The sequence below is a fragment of the Capra hircus genome, chromosome 2 (assembly GCF_001704415.2).
Source record: "Capra hircus breed San Clemente chromosome 2, ASM170441v1, whole genome shotgun sequence".
Taxonomy (NCBI): Eukaryota; Metazoa; Chordata; class Mammalia; order Artiodactyla; family Bovidae; genus Capra; species Capra hircus.
In genome coordinates this window covers 118,083,566-118,099,646 of record NC_030809.1, presented here as the reverse complement: position 1 = coordinate 118,099,646, position 16,081 = coordinate 118,083,566, and the positions used below count along the sequence as shown (strand labels likewise).

At 35.5% G+C, this 16,081-nt stretch overlaps 1 protein-coding gene across 1 annotated transcript in view; it reads left to right on the top strand.

The window, feature by feature from the left end:
• TTN (titin) overlaps window positions 1-16,081 on the top strand; it is a 274,875-nt gene that overhangs the window by 146,479 nt on the left and 112,315 nt on the right. Inside the window, exons 172-203 of the mRNA XM_018065217.1 lie at window positions 66-149; window positions 265-348; window positions 463-543; window positions 659-739; window positions 853-936; window positions 1,052-1,135; window positions 1,250-1,333; window positions 1,449-1,529; window positions 1,643-1,726; window positions 1,840-1,923; window positions 2,039-2,122; window positions 2,236-2,319; window positions 2,431-2,514; window positions 2,626-2,709; window positions 2,819-2,902; window positions 3,014-3,097; window positions 3,208-3,291; window positions 3,375-3,458; window positions 3,592-3,678; window positions 3,809-3,892; window positions 4,019-4,102; window positions 4,235-4,312; window positions 4,715-4,798; window positions 5,246-5,389; window positions 5,658-5,735; window positions 8,691-8,804; window positions 10,275-10,343; window positions 12,222-12,302; window positions 13,202-13,276; window positions 13,879-13,968; window positions 14,407-14,469; window positions 14,795-14,884. Of these exons, the coding sequence (XP_017920706.1) occupies window positions 66-149; window positions 265-348; window positions 463-543; window positions 659-739; window positions 853-936; window positions 1,052-1,135; window positions 1,250-1,333; window positions 1,449-1,529; window positions 1,643-1,726; window positions 1,840-1,923; window positions 2,039-2,122; window positions 2,236-2,319; window positions 2,431-2,514; window positions 2,626-2,709; window positions 2,819-2,902; window positions 3,014-3,097; window positions 3,208-3,291; window positions 3,375-3,458; window positions 3,592-3,678; window positions 3,809-3,892; window positions 4,019-4,102; window positions 4,235-4,312; window positions 4,715-4,798; window positions 5,246-5,389; window positions 5,658-5,735; window positions 8,691-8,804; window positions 10,275-10,343; window positions 12,222-12,302; window positions 13,202-13,276; window positions 13,879-13,968; window positions 14,407-14,469; window positions 14,795-14,884 (2,724 nt within the window). The remainder of the gene's footprint in view (window positions 1-65; window positions 150-264; window positions 349-462; window positions 544-658; window positions 740-852; window positions 937-1,051; window positions 1,136-1,249; window positions 1,334-1,448; window positions 1,530-1,642; window positions 1,727-1,839; window positions 1,924-2,038; window positions 2,123-2,235; window positions 2,320-2,430; window positions 2,515-2,625; window positions 2,710-2,818; window positions 2,903-3,013; window positions 3,098-3,207; window positions 3,292-3,374; window positions 3,459-3,591; window positions 3,679-3,808; window positions 3,893-4,018; window positions 4,103-4,234; window positions 4,313-4,714; window positions 4,799-5,245; window positions 5,390-5,657; window positions 5,736-8,690; window positions 8,805-10,274; window positions 10,344-12,221; window positions 12,303-13,201; window positions 13,277-13,878; window positions 13,969-14,406; window positions 14,470-14,794; window positions 14,885-16,081) is intronic.

The window sequence follows — 16,081 nt, the reverse complement described above, 5'->3', positions numbered from 1 at the left end:
TTGAGGATGATTTTAGTCCATTGCTCTTCATTAACCTAACCATAAAACTACTAATATCTTTCAAGTGCCTGAAGTTCCCCAAGAAGTTGTTCCAGCAAAGAAAGTTCCCAAGGCACCATCCAAAAAACCGGAAGTCCCACCTGTCACAGGTACATGTTGGTTCAGACAATATTCTGAAGAAGAAATGTCTCTTCAGTTTTTGAGGATGATTTTAGTCCATTGCTCTTCATTAACCTAACCATAAAATTACTAATATCTTTCAAGTGCCTGAAGTTCCCCAAGAAGTTGTTCCAGAAAAGAAAGTCCCTAAGGTACCACCCAAAAAACTGGAAGTCCCACCTGTCACAGGTACATGTTGACCCAGACAACATTCTGAAGAAGAAATGTTTCTTCAATTTTTGAGGATGATTTTATTCCATTGCTCTTCATTAACATAACCATAAAATACTAATATCTTTCAAGTGCCTGAAGCTCCTCAAGAAGTTATCCCAGAAAAGAAAGTTCTCAAGGTGCCCAAAACACCAGAAGTCCCACCTCTCACAGGTACATGTTGGCTCTGATCTCATTCTTCAGAAGAAATGTCTCTTCAGGATTTGAGTATGATTTAAGCCCAGTGCTATTCATTAACCTAATCATAAAACTACTAATATTTTTCAAGTGCCTGAAGTTACCGAAGTTGTCCCAGAAAAGAAAGTTCCCAAGGTACCATCCAAAAAACCGGAAGTCCCACCTGTCTCAGGTACATGTTGACCCACAACATTCTGCAGAAGAAATGTCTTTTCAATTTTTGAGGATGATTTTAGTCCATTGCTCTTCATTAACCTAACTGTAAAACTACTAATATCTTTCAAGTGCCTGAAGTTCCCCAAGAAGTTGTCCCAGAAAAGAAAGTCCCCAAGGCACCAGCCAAAACACCGGAAGCCCCACCTATCACAGGTACAATCTAGCTCTGACCTCATTCTTCAGAAGAAATGTGTCTTCAGTTTTTGAGGATGATTTTAGTCCATTGCTCTTCATTAACCTAACCATAAAACTACTAATATCTTTCAAGTTCCTGAAGTTCCCCAAGAAGTTGTCCCAGTAAAGAAAGTCCCCAAGGTACCAGCCAAAAAACCAGAAGTTCCACCTGTCACAGGTACATGTTGGTTCTGACCTCATTCTGCAGAGGAAATGTCTCTTCAGTTCTTGAGAATGATTCAAGTCCTTTGCTCTTCATTAACCTAACCATAAAATACTAATATCTTTCAAGTGCCTGAAGTTCCCCAAGAAGTTGTCCCAGAAAAGATAGTTCTCAAGGAGCCACCCAAAACACCAGAAGTCCCACCTCTCACAGGTACATGTTGGCTCTGATCTCATTCTTCAGAAGAAATGTCTCTTCAGGATTTGAGCATGATTTAAGCCCAGTGCTATTCATTAACCTAATCATAAAACTACTAATATCTTTCAAGTGCCTGAAGTTACCGAAGTTGTCCCAGAAAAGAAAGTTCCCAAGGCACCACCCAAAAAACCGGAAGTCCCACCTGTCTCAGGTACATGTTGACCCACAACATTCTGCAGAAGAAATGTCTCTTCAATTTTTGAGGATGATTTTAGTCCATTGCTCTTCATTAACCTAACCGTAAAACTACTAATATCTTTCAAGTGCCTGAAGTTCCCCAAGACATTGTTCCAGAAAAGAAAGTCCCCAAGGCACCAGCCAAAACACCAGAAGTTCCACCTGTCACAGGTACATGTTGGTTCTGACCTCATTCTGCAGAAGAAATGTCTCTTCAGTTCTTGAGAATGATTCAAGTCTTTGCTCTTCATTAACCTAACCATAAAATACTAATATCTTTCAAGTGCCTGAAGTTCCCCAAGACGTTGTTCCAGAAAAGAAAATTCCCAAGGCACCACCCAAAATGCCAGAAGCCCCAGCTGTCACAGGTATAATTTAGCTTTGACCTCATTCTTCAGAAGAAATGTGTCTTCAGTTTTTGAGGATGATTTTAGTCCATTGCTCTTCATTAACCTAACCATAAAACTACTAATATCTTTCAAGTTCCTGAAGTTCCCCAAGAAGTTGTTCCAGAAAGGAAAGTCCCCAAGGCACCAGCCAAAAAACCAGAAGTTCCATCTGTCACAGGTACATGTTGGTTCTGACCTCATTCTGCAGAAGGAATGTCTCTTCAGTTCTTGAGAATGATTCAAGTCTTTACTCTTCATTAACCTAACCATAAAATACTAATATCTTTCAAGTGCCTGAAGTTCCCCAAGACGTTGTTCCAGAAAAGAAAGTTCCCAAGGCACCACCCAAAAAACTCGAAGTCCCACCAGTTTCAGGTATTTTTCACCCCAGTACTTTTTCTGTAGAAGAAACACCTCCTCTGCTCTTGGAAGTACTTTTAATTCATTGACCTCTTTAACCTAAGCATAAAACTACTATCTTTTAAGTGCCTGAAGTTCCGCAAGAAATTGTCCCTGAAAAGAAAGCACCAATGGCACCTGCTAAAAAGCCAGAGGCCCCACCTATTACAGGTACCTGTCATTCACCTTCAATTTAAGAAGATAAAACTCTTCTGCCCTTGAAAATATTTTGCTCTGGTGGTCATATAACTACTAAACATAAATTTACTAATATCTTTTAAGTGCCTGAGGCTCCAAAAGAAGTTGTCCCTGAAAAGAAAGTACCTGTGATGCCTCCTAAAAAGCCAGAAGTCCCACCTGCTAAAGGTATTTGTCATGAAACTTAGGCTTTAAAGCACATAACTCTTCTGTTCTTGAAAATATTTGCTCCATTGGTCTCATACTACTAAATGTAATTTTACTAATATCTTTTAAGTGCCTGAGGTGCCAAAAGAAGTTGTCCCTGAAAAGAAAGTACCTGTGACGCCTCCTAAAAAGCCAGAAGTCCCACCTGTTACAGGTAGCTGTTACTCACCTTAGATTTAAGGAGATAAAACTCTTCTGCTCTCAAAAACATTTTGCTCTAGTGCTCCCACAACTTCTAAATGTAATTTTACTAATATCTTTTAAGTGCCAGAGGCTCCCAAGGAAGTCGTCCCTGAGAAGAAAGTGCCCGTAACACCTCCTAAAAAGCCAGAAGTCCCACCTGCTAAAGGTATTTGTCACTGATCTTAGGCTTAAAAAACATAACTCCTCTGCTCTTGAAAATAATTTGTTTCAATGATCTCATAACTCCTAAATGTAATTTTACTAATATCTTTCAAGTGCCTGAGGCTCCCAAGGAAGTCGTCCCTGAGAAGAAAGTGCCCGTGACACCTCCTAAAAAGCCAGAAGCCCCACCAGCCAAAGGTAGCTGCCTACATGTTGCTGTGTTTGACAATGTCTGTTTGTCTCCACTCAGTCTAATCCTGAAAATACTAATCTCTTTAAAGTACCCGAGGTGCCAAAGGCAGCTGTGCCAGAAAAGAAGGTGCCTGAAGCTATTCCTCCCAAACCGGAAAGTCCTCCCCCTGCAGGTAATGATGAAACTCTCCAAACTAGTATTTTTGAAAAGAAAAACTCTCTTCTGAGTGTTGTAAAAATGATTTTATAAAATGTTTTGTATGTTTAAGTCAGTTCTAGCATTCAAACAAGCTTGTGTCTTTAAAGTGTATGAGGAGCCTGAGGAAATGGCCCCAGAGGAGCCTCCAGTTGAAGTCGAAGAGCCAGAACCTGCTCCTGCTCCTCCTCCAAAAGGTACTGGCCAGCTGCCGTGCAGCCTTAGCCAATCCTGGCCCTTCTTGTCCCCCAGATTCTAGGTGTTATGACTTTTCTTGTTTCTCACTCTTCTTCACTGATTCTAAAACATAAATCGTAATATCTTTAGTGACCGTCCCACCTAAGAAACCTGTCCCAGAAAAGAAACCACCTGCTGTCGTTGCCAAGAAACCTGAACCACCACCAGTGAAAGGTATTCCCCACTGCCTCTGCTTCCTACAGAAAAGTGTCTGTCTCTAAAATGCTATGTTTCGCTGCTCAGCTTAATGATTTCCGTATGTCATGGAAATGATGAGCTAAATACTAATATCTTTTTAAGTGCCTGAGGTGCCCAAGGAAGTTGTTCCTGAAAAGAAAGTGCCTCCGGTGGTTCCCAAGAAACCAGAAGTCCCACCGGCTAAAGGTACTTGTAACTGTCTACTGTCTAAAGAGGTGGATACAACCTTTAGCTCTTGAAAAGTATTTTGTACTATGTAAATGTGGTAAATGTTTACAAGTGATTCTTCATAATGTTAAAATACTAATATCTTTAAAGTGCCTGAAGTTCCAAAAGAAGTCGTTCCAGAAAAGAAAGTAGCTGTTCCCAAAAAGCCCGAAGTCCCACCAGCTAAAGGTACATGTCACTAACCAGTAGATAAGCACTCACTCTTGGTTTCGAAAGTCACTTCCAATAGGAAAGCCTTTTGTTTGTCAAACATCTTATATTAACAACTACAAACCTACTATACTGGATGTTTAGGGTTTTAAATGTTTTTAAATAGCATCATTGATTGAAAATTTAAAAAAAAAAAAAAGACTGGTACGTCTGTTGTAAGTATTGAAAGAGTTTTCTAACATGGTTTTGTTAATGTTACTAGGCTTCGTTTTCTTCCTACCATGTGGATCCAAGAGCAGATCACTGGCCTCATTGTGAATTTTGTTCATGGATCTGTCCCTGGGTTATTTGAACTAGATATGGTATAAATTTCATGTACTTCTCAACTACCCAGAAGTAAAACTAACTCTTTCTTTTAAGTGCCAGAGGTACCAAAGAAACCTGTCTTGGAGGAGAAACCAGCCATCCCTATTCCTGAGAAAGTAGAGTCTCCTCCTCCAGAAGGTACACATAATGCTGTTTATGAGCTTACCACTTTTGACTGTTTTAAATGTAAGCCTTGTTCCTCTTCGAATTCAGTATCTCTTGGTCATTTTCTGCCCTTTAATTATTTGTCTTACTTCACTGTTCTTAATTAGCTCCAATCTTAAATCTATTTGAGGTCCATAGTCAGCAACTACACTGGCCATCATAAGCTGTGTTACACAAAGTTTCTCTAATGTACAGGTGAACTAATGACTATAAATGACATTATTAAACACCAAAGGGGTTTTTCAAACATTCAAAGCAATAGAAACAGAAATCGGTCAAACAAGATGGATTTCATCTTAATAAAAGTGATGATATTAATAGAAACAAGGGAAGAAGTCAAGACTATTTATTGTGTTTCACATTTGTGCATTTTAGAATATTGTTCGACACATTCAATTAAAATTAACTATATCTTTAAAGTTTATGAAGAACCTGTGGAAATTGTTCCTGAAGAGGAAGAGCCCGTTCCCATTGTAGAAGAGGAAGAGCCAGTTCCTGTTGTTGAAGAGGAAGAGCCTGTTCCTGTTGTAGAAGAGGTGGAACCAGAAGCCCCACCACCAGCAGGTACAAGACAAGATTCACTGAATGGAAGAATAGACCATTTAATTTTTTATGTCTATTATTTATCTTGCTTAAGGCAAACATCTCAGTCTTCTATTTCCTTCTTTAACATTTAACCTTATTGGCAACAACGAGAGTCAGTTGCACACATAAAGCTTTTGTCCTACAGACACAATGCAGCATAGCCAAGTGTGATCTTTTTTTATTCATTCATAGCGTTAATCTTTTCATTGTAATCATTTGACTCTAAAAGAAATCCCTGTCTTTCAAGTGCCTGAAGAGCCCAAGAAGATTGTTCCAGAGAAGAAAGTTCCTGTCATCAAAAAACCAGAGCCTCCACCTCCTAAAGGTACCTACAGTAAAATAAATATTTACTTCTTTTTTGTGTGTTGTCAGAAATTTGGCACTCTTTCCTTGTTTTATATTGTGCTGTATCATGAACTGTCGTCTGTATGTTACAGTTCTGAGCAGACTTGTCAAATTAATGTGTACATATTGCATCTTGCAATTTTATATTATTAAATGCTACTAATATCTTTAAAGTACCTGCGATGCCAAAGAAAGTTGTCCCAGTGAAGAAAGTCCCAACTGTTAAGAAGCCAGAAACACCAGAAATTAAAGGTATTAACATCATCATTGACATTATAATTTTTTTTTAAGTATTCTGATATCTTCAAGTGGAATCCAATAAGTTGTCTTCAGTGTTAGGGACAAAAATGTCCTTATTTTGCTTTCATTAATTTTAATGCTGCTCTTTAATTATAAGTTCTTTATTCTTAACACTTTTTCCAATGTCTTTAAATACTCTTTCTAAAATAAAACTAATATCTTCCAAGTGTCTGAGCTGCCCAAGAGACTTGTTCCAGTAAAGAAAGAACCTGTGCCTGTTACCAAAAAACCAGAAATCCAGCGAGTAAAAGGTATCTACCATGAAGAAAGAAAGAATGTATTTCTCTGAATGCTAAGCATCTTAATAGTAGTTCTTATAACAAAAATATGAAGTATAAGTTTATGCAAGAACAGATTTTACAGAAAATCAGAGGGAAATAATGAAGGCAAAGAGAAAATAAGACAGACAAACAGGAGAAACCTAGCTTATCCTGAAAGATAAGGCTGGATGTAATGATGCCAGTCATATTTTGGAGTTCTTTGAATGCTAATATAAGGCATGTACTTTAGTCTGTGGGCAATAGAAAGCTTCAGTGGTGTATAAATTAACAGGAGTCAAGCTTCAGATAACTGGCAGCAGGTCAAATTCTTAGAAGAAGACAATAATAGAAAAGAGCTGTTGCAGTTTTTAAAGTCTTCAAAAATTGAGTGACAGAAATGGAAAGGACTAGATTTAAGAGAAGTGGAGATTAAGTGGGTGTCTATTCTCAAAGTAATGAGGGAAATAGATGAGCCCAAAATGATTATAAGAGTTGGAGCTAGGCCATGAGAATGGTTCACTGAACCCCCAAACTAATATTAGAAAGAAGGCAGTGAATATATCTTTTACATTTCAAGTACGGAATTTGAGAACATGCATCTGGAACTTAGGAAAGATATTGGGGCCAGAGATGTTGATCCATAAGTCATTACCAGGGAAATAAGAGTTGAGAGTGCAGGAGTGATTGCTCAAAAAATGTAGATTCAGTTTTTAAAATCATCAAAGTTAGACCAGTGGAAAACCTCTATGTTCAAAGGCACACAGAGGATGAGAAATAAATGAAGAAGGCTGCAAGCACTCATTTATTAAATTAGGATGTCCAAAAGGGTGCCTTGCCTCTAAAGCTATTTTCCCCACAGAGTCTTATAAGATGAAGCACCCTACCCATGTATTCTTTGTCTGCTCTTTGCTCTTGTACATCTTCTAAATTTTTAATAGTAAACAAAATCAATATCTTTAAAGTGCCTGAAGTTCCCAAGGAAATCATCACAGAACAGAAAGTGTCAGTTCCTGTCCCTGAAGAACCAGAAGCTCCACCTGTACAAGGTACCTGGCTGCACTCTGAATCTTGGAAAGACGGTAGTCATCTCATCATCTTGCTTTGGTTGTAGATGGATCTTTTGTGTTTATCTGTCGCCTGTCTTATGTAGTAAAGTTATTGGTATTTTGAAATCTTCTGAAGAATATGTTATAGTGTGTAACTAAGTTGATACGTTGAAACTTAGCGGTTGCAGTATTCTACTCTGAATTCAGTCTAAAATAAAACACTGTGTTTTTTAAGTTGAAGAGTCGCCTGAGGAAATAATATATGAAGAAAGAGCAACCATAACCATTGGTAGAAAAGTGACTCCCCCTGTTGAAGGTATATATATGTATAAATACAAAATTTTTAATCTCTTGAAAACTCCTATTAGAAATAAAAAAGTATTTATAGGCTAACATTCCTTCTTGAAATTACATGCAAAAGCATTTTAGCATATGTTTGACTTCTTCATTTTTCAAATCATTATACTTCTTTTGAAGTATAATCTTTGATTATTCTTGATTGTAATTATAAATTCCAAAAGATACAGTTTACTGAGGCAAAACTGGAATCATTGCATTGGATCTTCCAATGATAACCCAACATCAGATTTTAAAAATCATTTCATTTGCCATCAACATACATCAAACAGTAGAAAGCTTGAATATAAGAAAATTGAAATATTAACCCCTTTTTCTATGTAAGTGAATACGTATATTTTTGTTTTTGCGACTGTCATCTTTGCATCTATATGAAATTTGTATGAGTCTTGTGAAGAACTTTACATTACAACCTCTTATCCTTTGTCAACATTCTCTAAAGAACGTGAAATTGAAAAGTATGTTAAGCCTGAAGAACCCGAAGAACCTGAACCACAGCCAGAAGAAACACCAGTACAAGGTATTCAGTTAATTGGACTTAAATCTTCATCACCGTCTTCTTCCTCTTGATATATATGTATATGTTTTACGTTGTTTAATGTGTACAGTATGTCTCTCTTCACCTGTATGTAAGGTATTCTGTTTTAAATGTGCATCTCGTCTGTATTCATGTCGTTTGTACTATTTATCTCGCATCGGTGTGGCTTATATGGATGCTTCCTTCGTCATTTTCATTAGTGCTTGTGCTGGACTTGTTATCTATGTACAGTGTTGACATTCTTATGTTTTATGTTGAACGTTTTTATGTTTTATGTTGGATACCAATATTATGTATCCAAAAAAGCAAACTTCTTACTTGAATATGCTTCTTACTTCTTACATAAATATCCTCATATTTCTGCTGAATATACTGTAAGTCCACATACCAGTCGTTGTATTCATATACTAATACTCCTGAAATACTCTTTTAAGAACCTGAACCTGAAAAGAAGGTTATTGAGAAACCAAAACTCAAACCAAGGCCCCCAGCTCCTCCTCCTGCTCCACCTAAAGAAGATGTCAAGGAGAAAATATTCCAGCTTAAAGGTATAAAATGATACTTCCAAAGTTTTATTAACCTGCTCCAAACTTCCATCCAAACATCTGAAGTGGTGCTTGCAAAAAATGTATTTTTAAAATGTGTTCTTCTGGGCTTGATCGTGCTGGAGAATTTCATAGAGACTTGTGTTTTATGCTGCCCTGGGGGCGTTGTGAGGCCACGCTTGCTGCCCAAAGTGTCAGAAAGTGTGCCATGGTTAGCTTCATCCTGACCATCTGGGTGCAGGGGCTATCCAACTCACTTTCTAATGCAGAGTGGGGTGAAAGGGTTTTCTGATTTCAAAGTGTGGTTGCCGTGCATGTCTTTGGGATCTTGTGCGTGTGAAATGTAGAAGAAAACTTAGCAGGATATTTTTAATATTGCAGTAATGAATTTATACAAATGCCAAAACTTTGTCCTTAAAGAATGACATATGCTTTAAAATATACTATAGGCTTTATGTTTATGGGGTCCAATAGCTGATGTGTTCATATACCATGAAAAGAAGGTATATGAACAACTTGTCACTGCTTCCCCACTTTTTTTTTTTAACAACCCGATAAAAACCCAACTGTGCTCTGTGGTTGTTCCCCTTGTTAAACTTTCTTTCATTCTCTTTGCATTTAGATTTTTCTTTGAATTCAGTTTTCTTGGGCTTTCCTTGTGGCTCAGCTGGTAAAGAATCTGCCTGCAATGCGGGAGACCTGGGTTCTATCCCTGGGTTGGGAAGATCCCCTGGAAAAGGGAAAGGCTACCCACTCCAGTATTCTGGCCTAGAGAATGCCATGGGCTATAGTCCATGGGGTCGCAAAGTGTCGGACATGACTGAGTGACTTTCACTTTTACTTTGAATTTATTCAATATTATTTAATTCTTAAAATAACATCTTTAAAAGCTGGAAAATTAGCAAAATTGTATTATTCTTTCTATTTTAACAAAATGTTGTCTTATTGGTGGTGTCATGAGATTTCCCAATCTAAAATAATCTAGATACAATCTTAGGTGAGCACTTTTCCCTTACCTACACATGTACACAAAATCAGAGTTTTCCGTAGGAAAGCTTGTTTCTTGCCTCTCTACAACACTCCTGGCCTGTAGGGAGGGTCTTTGGCATTTTAAATCGGACATAGAAAAAGCAAACACTTATGAAAAGATTACCCATCTGTTGATTGACATTTTATGAAGACACACTTAAATATGTTTCTCTTCTTGTAAAATCTATATGCAAAGGAAGATTTCTTACCCCTGCAAAGAGTAAAACTTATCTTTCGTCTCAGCTAGGCTTTAACTTACTACTCCACTTTGGAGTAAAACTTGAATCTGTTTTCATGGTTTGAACGCTTCCTGTATGTTCTTCAGTGGCTGTTCTTGGCTGTTACTAATGCTTTTGGGTATAGACAATAAAGCAGGGATTTCATAATTTGCTTCAGATCAGTCTCAATAAACAAATAATAAAAGTAAGATCATCTTCTTTAAAGCTGTTTCGAAGAAGAAAGTTCCTGAGAAACCTGTGGTTCCAGAAAAAGTGGAGCTTACACCTCTGAAAGGTATTTCAACAGTCTAGAAAATGCTCATATTCAGTATCCCTTTGTCTAACTCCTTGCTCTTCCTGCTTTCTACAAAGTTCTTCTTTCTCTTCTTCTTTTTTCCTTTTTTTTAAAAAATAATAATCAGGGTAGTCTCACTGATTTCTTGTGTTTTTGTAGCTTTTATAGTCCTGGTTCTTAAGTGTTGCTTTCATTGTCTCTCATCAATTTCATGCATTCATGGATAGATGTTGTTTTCTTTGTCTCATCTACATATATCTTCTTACATTTTCCTAAACTGAAAAACAGCAAATTTCACTGGTTAGCTGACATTAATATCAGGACACATCTTAGATTAAAATGCTGAGAGCTAGCAATAGAAAGCTTTGCGATTTCACTTGAACAACAGTATTTTAGCCAGTGGTATAAGCACCAAAAATAAGTCCTGTCTCCTTCTATACCATTAATATGATTCATAGGGATTTCCTTATGGCTTTCCTATCACTCTCTTCTCAGGGACTCCAAAACATTCTTTTGGGTATACAGATCTCATGTTGTAGGGAAGTTTCTTTCTCACTGCAGGTCATTTTTTCAAAACATATTTCTCTTTAAACAGTATTTTTCCTTATCTAAGCTTGGGATATATAAATGAATAATAAAGGTTTATAAAACATCTATTGAAAATAAAATTGTTAATTTTTCCAGTGAGCATAGTAGGGAACAGTGTTCTATTTAAGTAATTAACACATCCAGACTCATAAGTTGAATCTATTCCTGATTCACTCTGGGATTTTGGAAAAATCACCCATCTGAATATATATTTCCTCATTTATAAAACAGAGATTACAAATTAGTGTTGCTGTGGATGTTAGCTGTGGATGCAGAAGATGTAATAATCCTCTACAAAGCCACTCAAACATTAAATGACATATTAATATGTCAAACATGCAATGAGATATTAATATATAATGACTTTAAAAACAACTGCAATGGTGTGTTCTATACCTGAGTCGCATATGTAAGATCTTAGAAATGAAATAATAATATGGAAAAGCAGATACAAAGATACATTTTCACTATATTCATTAGATAAGTAAATGATATTACTGATGGAAATTAAATGCATAGGCGTCTCTCCAGCTTGATCAATGAAAATGGTTTACATTACAAATATTGGTAACTCTAAAATAATTACCATGGATAAAATATTTAATATTTGTGAAATTTTACTTAAAATACTTGACAGAAAAAATATTTAAAATGAAATATTTACATATTTGCTCTGTATGTTTGAAATTTCAAGTAAGAGTTAAGCACATCTATCTTTATCACATAACATGAAAGTTATTTAATAAGTTGCAAATGTCTTATTTAAAACACCAAATGTGAAGTTTTATAGAAATATCTAAAAATTCAGATTGTTTAAGTATTTCTCCTTTCCCCAAATCAAGTTCATAATCCATATTATTTGGCTTTCTTCTCTTGTTAGTGGAGATCTGAATAATGTCACTCACACCTACTATAATTAATGGTTAGGGGAATATCAGTGTAGGTTTGAACAATCTACAATTGCATATTGGGCAAAGATGCTGTCAAGAACCTTGTACTGAATGAAAAATTCATAAAGTCAATATAGAATAACATCTTCTACACCCTTTTAAGGTGAATGAATGTATTTGCCTGAAGTTAATGCGATTGAATTTCATCACAAGGTTATATAGATCTATGCAGAGGAAACAACTTGAAGTGTGTTCTTGCTTTTAAATTCTGTGATGTTTATATGCAACAAGAATTATTACTTATGCATCATGGTTAACTAGTTTTGAAAGAGACAGTTTCTTGTTGAAATTTACTTTTTATATGAATTTACTTCAAAATTTAAAATCATATTTTTTTAAGTGGCTGGAGGTGAAAAGAAAGTTCGCAAATTACTTCCTGAACCTAAACCTCAACCAAGGGAAGAAGTTGTTCTCAAAAGCGGTATAGTATTTTTCAAACATTGTATCAGCTTCAAATAACAAAAAAGAACTTGAAAGCTTACAAAATATTTCTGTTCCTTGGTTTTCTCTTAATTAGATTCCTAATTTATCAAAATTCATTTCTAGTTGCATTGAAAATTAAATATAATCACTTCCATATCTTTTTAAAAAGACAGAAATTTTGTGAGCATTCAGAGTATCTTGAAATTTACAACATTAATAGACATGACTAAGTTGATAATATTCTAAACTAATCAGAATGACTATAGCTGCCATTTTCATAATCAAATTATGTAGTAAAATACACTAAGCCTATTAAATACTCTAAATTACACCAAATGATTTAAGCCTGAACTCAAAATTCAGTTTTAAAGTGTGACACAGGATTACCACAACTAATAAATAACACTTTCTAAAACCTGAGTATTTCTTTCTACTAATAAAATATTAAAGAATTAGAAACAAGATATTTGAATGAAGACTCAAATTCTGACTTTCCCTCCACATAGAATTACTTATTTCTTGGCTACATTTCTTTGGCCATCTCCACTTCTGTTAACTTTGTACTAATTTAAATTCTTCTTTTCTCATTAAATTATAACATTGAATTATTAGAATTTTTTGCTCTTCAGGTTATTCATTTTGTGTTTGGATATTTCTGCCATGGATTTGTCTCTGAACAGCCTATCTATATAAAGTGACTCTGAGTGCTATTTTAATTACCTTAACAACACTTGATCTTTTTCTTAAAAGCATTTTTAGTGTAAAAGCCAGTTTCCGGTACACTTGAGCTCATGCTGTTCACTTTCCTTGCTTTGTACATTATTTGCATTCATTAAGCTTATTCAGCATCTTCATTTGTTTGTCTTGGTTTACATATAAACCTTTTTGTCTTTTAAGTTCTAAGAAAGAGACCTGAAGAAGAAGAACCTAAAGTAGAACCTAAAAAAGTAGAAAAAATTAAAAAACCTACAGGTAGGAATCTCAGTAAAAATTTGTGAAATTATCTTTTAACAAAATTGAGATTTAACAAAAGGTTTATCTTGTAAACATAAATGGAGTTAAATATAAATGTAGCTTCATATTTCATCTGTCTATGTTTTCCATTGTCTGCTTTCTGTTTAAACATTTTTATAGTATTAATAGTTCTCAAATCCATTCATGCATTTCCATGCACTTCATCATCATTGTTGTTATTATTATTTCTGAAATAATCAAGTTGGCTGCAAAATAATTTCATGGGAAGGTGTCGGAAATGTTTCATAAAATTTGGGGCTTTTAGTGGGCTGATTTTTATCTATTCTCAAACAGTATATTTGCTATTTCAGAAGTGATTTAGAAAGGGAGAGCTCACCAACGGGGCTGGGAGGCAAGTAGGTGAAATAAGAGAAAGAAAAATAAATTGAAGCAGAGTCAAGAAGAGAAAACAGAAATTAATTGATAGAATATAAGGGTTTTCTTTCTAAAGTCAACAACAGAGCTTCAGAAAATAGTTTGATCTAATTATTTCAGATTAGCTGATTTCTAAGGATTCAAATCCTAAAATAACACTAGAAAATTATCCTATTATCTTAAAGTGCCAGAACCACCTCCAAAAGCTGTGGAAGAGGTTGAAGCTCCTCCAGCTGTTACCAAAAAGGAAAGGAAAATTCCAGAACCAGTAAAAGGTACAAACTTCCAGTTGTCTCTAAAAATACAAATATGCATCAATTAAAATATCATTACACTGGCATTAAGATTTGAACACCTGACCTCTACTCATCTCATCCAGCTTAATTTTCTTTACAATTCACTCTCACGTGCAGTTGCCTCATGCCCACCCATTTGTTAAATACATTACTAAGTTTTAAAAACTAACAAAATTGTATTACGGGCAGTGAGATGAATAATAACATTAGAAAATCAATAAAACTGACTTGCTGTATTTTCTAAGTACTTTGTTTAAATGTAAGAATAAACTTGGATCAAGTATTTCACTTAGTGACTGTTTGTGTATAAATTCTAGTATCTTCCAAGATACATTAAACCTGTCCAATTTTGGTTTGACTTTGTGAAAAACTTCAGAAACACTGTGATAACCTGCTTATTACTATGAATTGTTTTAGTGCCTGAAATTAAGCCAGCAATACCTCTCCCTGCCCCTGAACCAAAACCAAAGCCTGAACCAGGTAAGCAAGCTTATCCTCAATATCAACAGCATATACCTTCATGTTTCACACAAACAATGTATAGTTAGTAAGAAAAGAGGAGTGAAAGTGTGCATGCATCAAGTGATTTCTAACATCCCAATGTCTTAGATTATACTGTTATATTTTAATACAATATCACATATGTGCAAATATAGTATTGTATATAGATTTTATTATAATTAGAATATATTGTTCTTTGAAAAACAGTTTATTAGATTTTAAAATTCACCAGGGGAGGCAAATAGGCAAATGGGCTTTAGGAAGTGACAAAGGATACATTAATGCAATGAACATCTTTTTGCAGAAGTGAAAATAATCAAACCACCTCCTGTGGAGCCCCCACCAGCTCCCATTGCTGCCCCAGTGACGGTGCCAGTAGTTGGAAAGAAAGCAGGTAATTATTCTGTTGTTTTCTTTCTGCTTGTTTGTTTTGGTGGCTTAATGAAAACTTCGTTAAAAATTAGGCTTTCTTTTTGTTGAAACACAGCATCGTTTCAGTTGTGGGAGCTTATAAATTCATGATTAAATTTTCTTTATCTGCTCCCCTGTACCAACCTACTTTCTCATCCATGGGTGCATATTGTGCAATTGAAATGTGCAATTTTGATTGAAATGTGCATTTCTGCAAAACATCGTTTATTTATATGCTTTTGAGATTAACTAATGAGTATGTTCAAAGTTAAGACATATAGATACTCTCTAAGGACATACATATAGGAATCCCATGGAGATGCAAATTTCCCACGTGCCCTGTAAAAATAATTTCTCACTTTTTAAAAAGACTGCATTTTAGAATAAAGAAAAAGTTCTGGAAATTGATGGTTGCATAATATTGTGAAGTATTTAATGCAACTGAATTGTACACCTAAAAATGGTTAAACTGGTCAGTTTTATGTTAGGTATATTTTACCACAATGAAAAGGAAAAAAAAAGGACTGCATAGTTCTGCTTTTAAATCTATATAAGAGTTTAGATCAATAATAATTTTCTTCAGTGTACTAACTCAGTGGTATAGGTATCTTAGGTACAAACTTAAAATACATATTAGTTGCTAAGTTGCTTCAGTCGTGTCCGACTCTGTGTGACCCCATAGACGGCAGCCCACCAGGCTCCCCCGTCCCTGGGATTCTCCAGGCAAGAACACTGGAGTGGGTTGCCATTTCCTTCTCCAGTGCATGAAAGTGAAAAGTGAAAGTGAAGTCGTTCAGTCGTGTCCGACTCTTAGCGACCCCATGGACTGCAGCCTACCAGGCTCCTCCATTCATGGGATTTTCCAGGCAAGAGTACTGGAGTGGGGTGCCATTGCCTTCTCTACATATTAGTTGAACTATTATTCATCACTTAGGTGATAATCTCAAAACCAAAATGATTTGACATGTATAGATCATTGATAAACACATGTCCTAACTGTTTGATCTTTGTCTACTTCTTTAATTTCTTTCCTAGTCTGTAAAATCAGAATATTTAATAACTACTTATTAAAACTATTATGAGGATTAACTATACGCAAAACTTTTAGCACAGTGCTTGGTACATAACAAGAAATATTTGGATTTTTATTATGTTTAATAACATGAGAATATACTGTGTT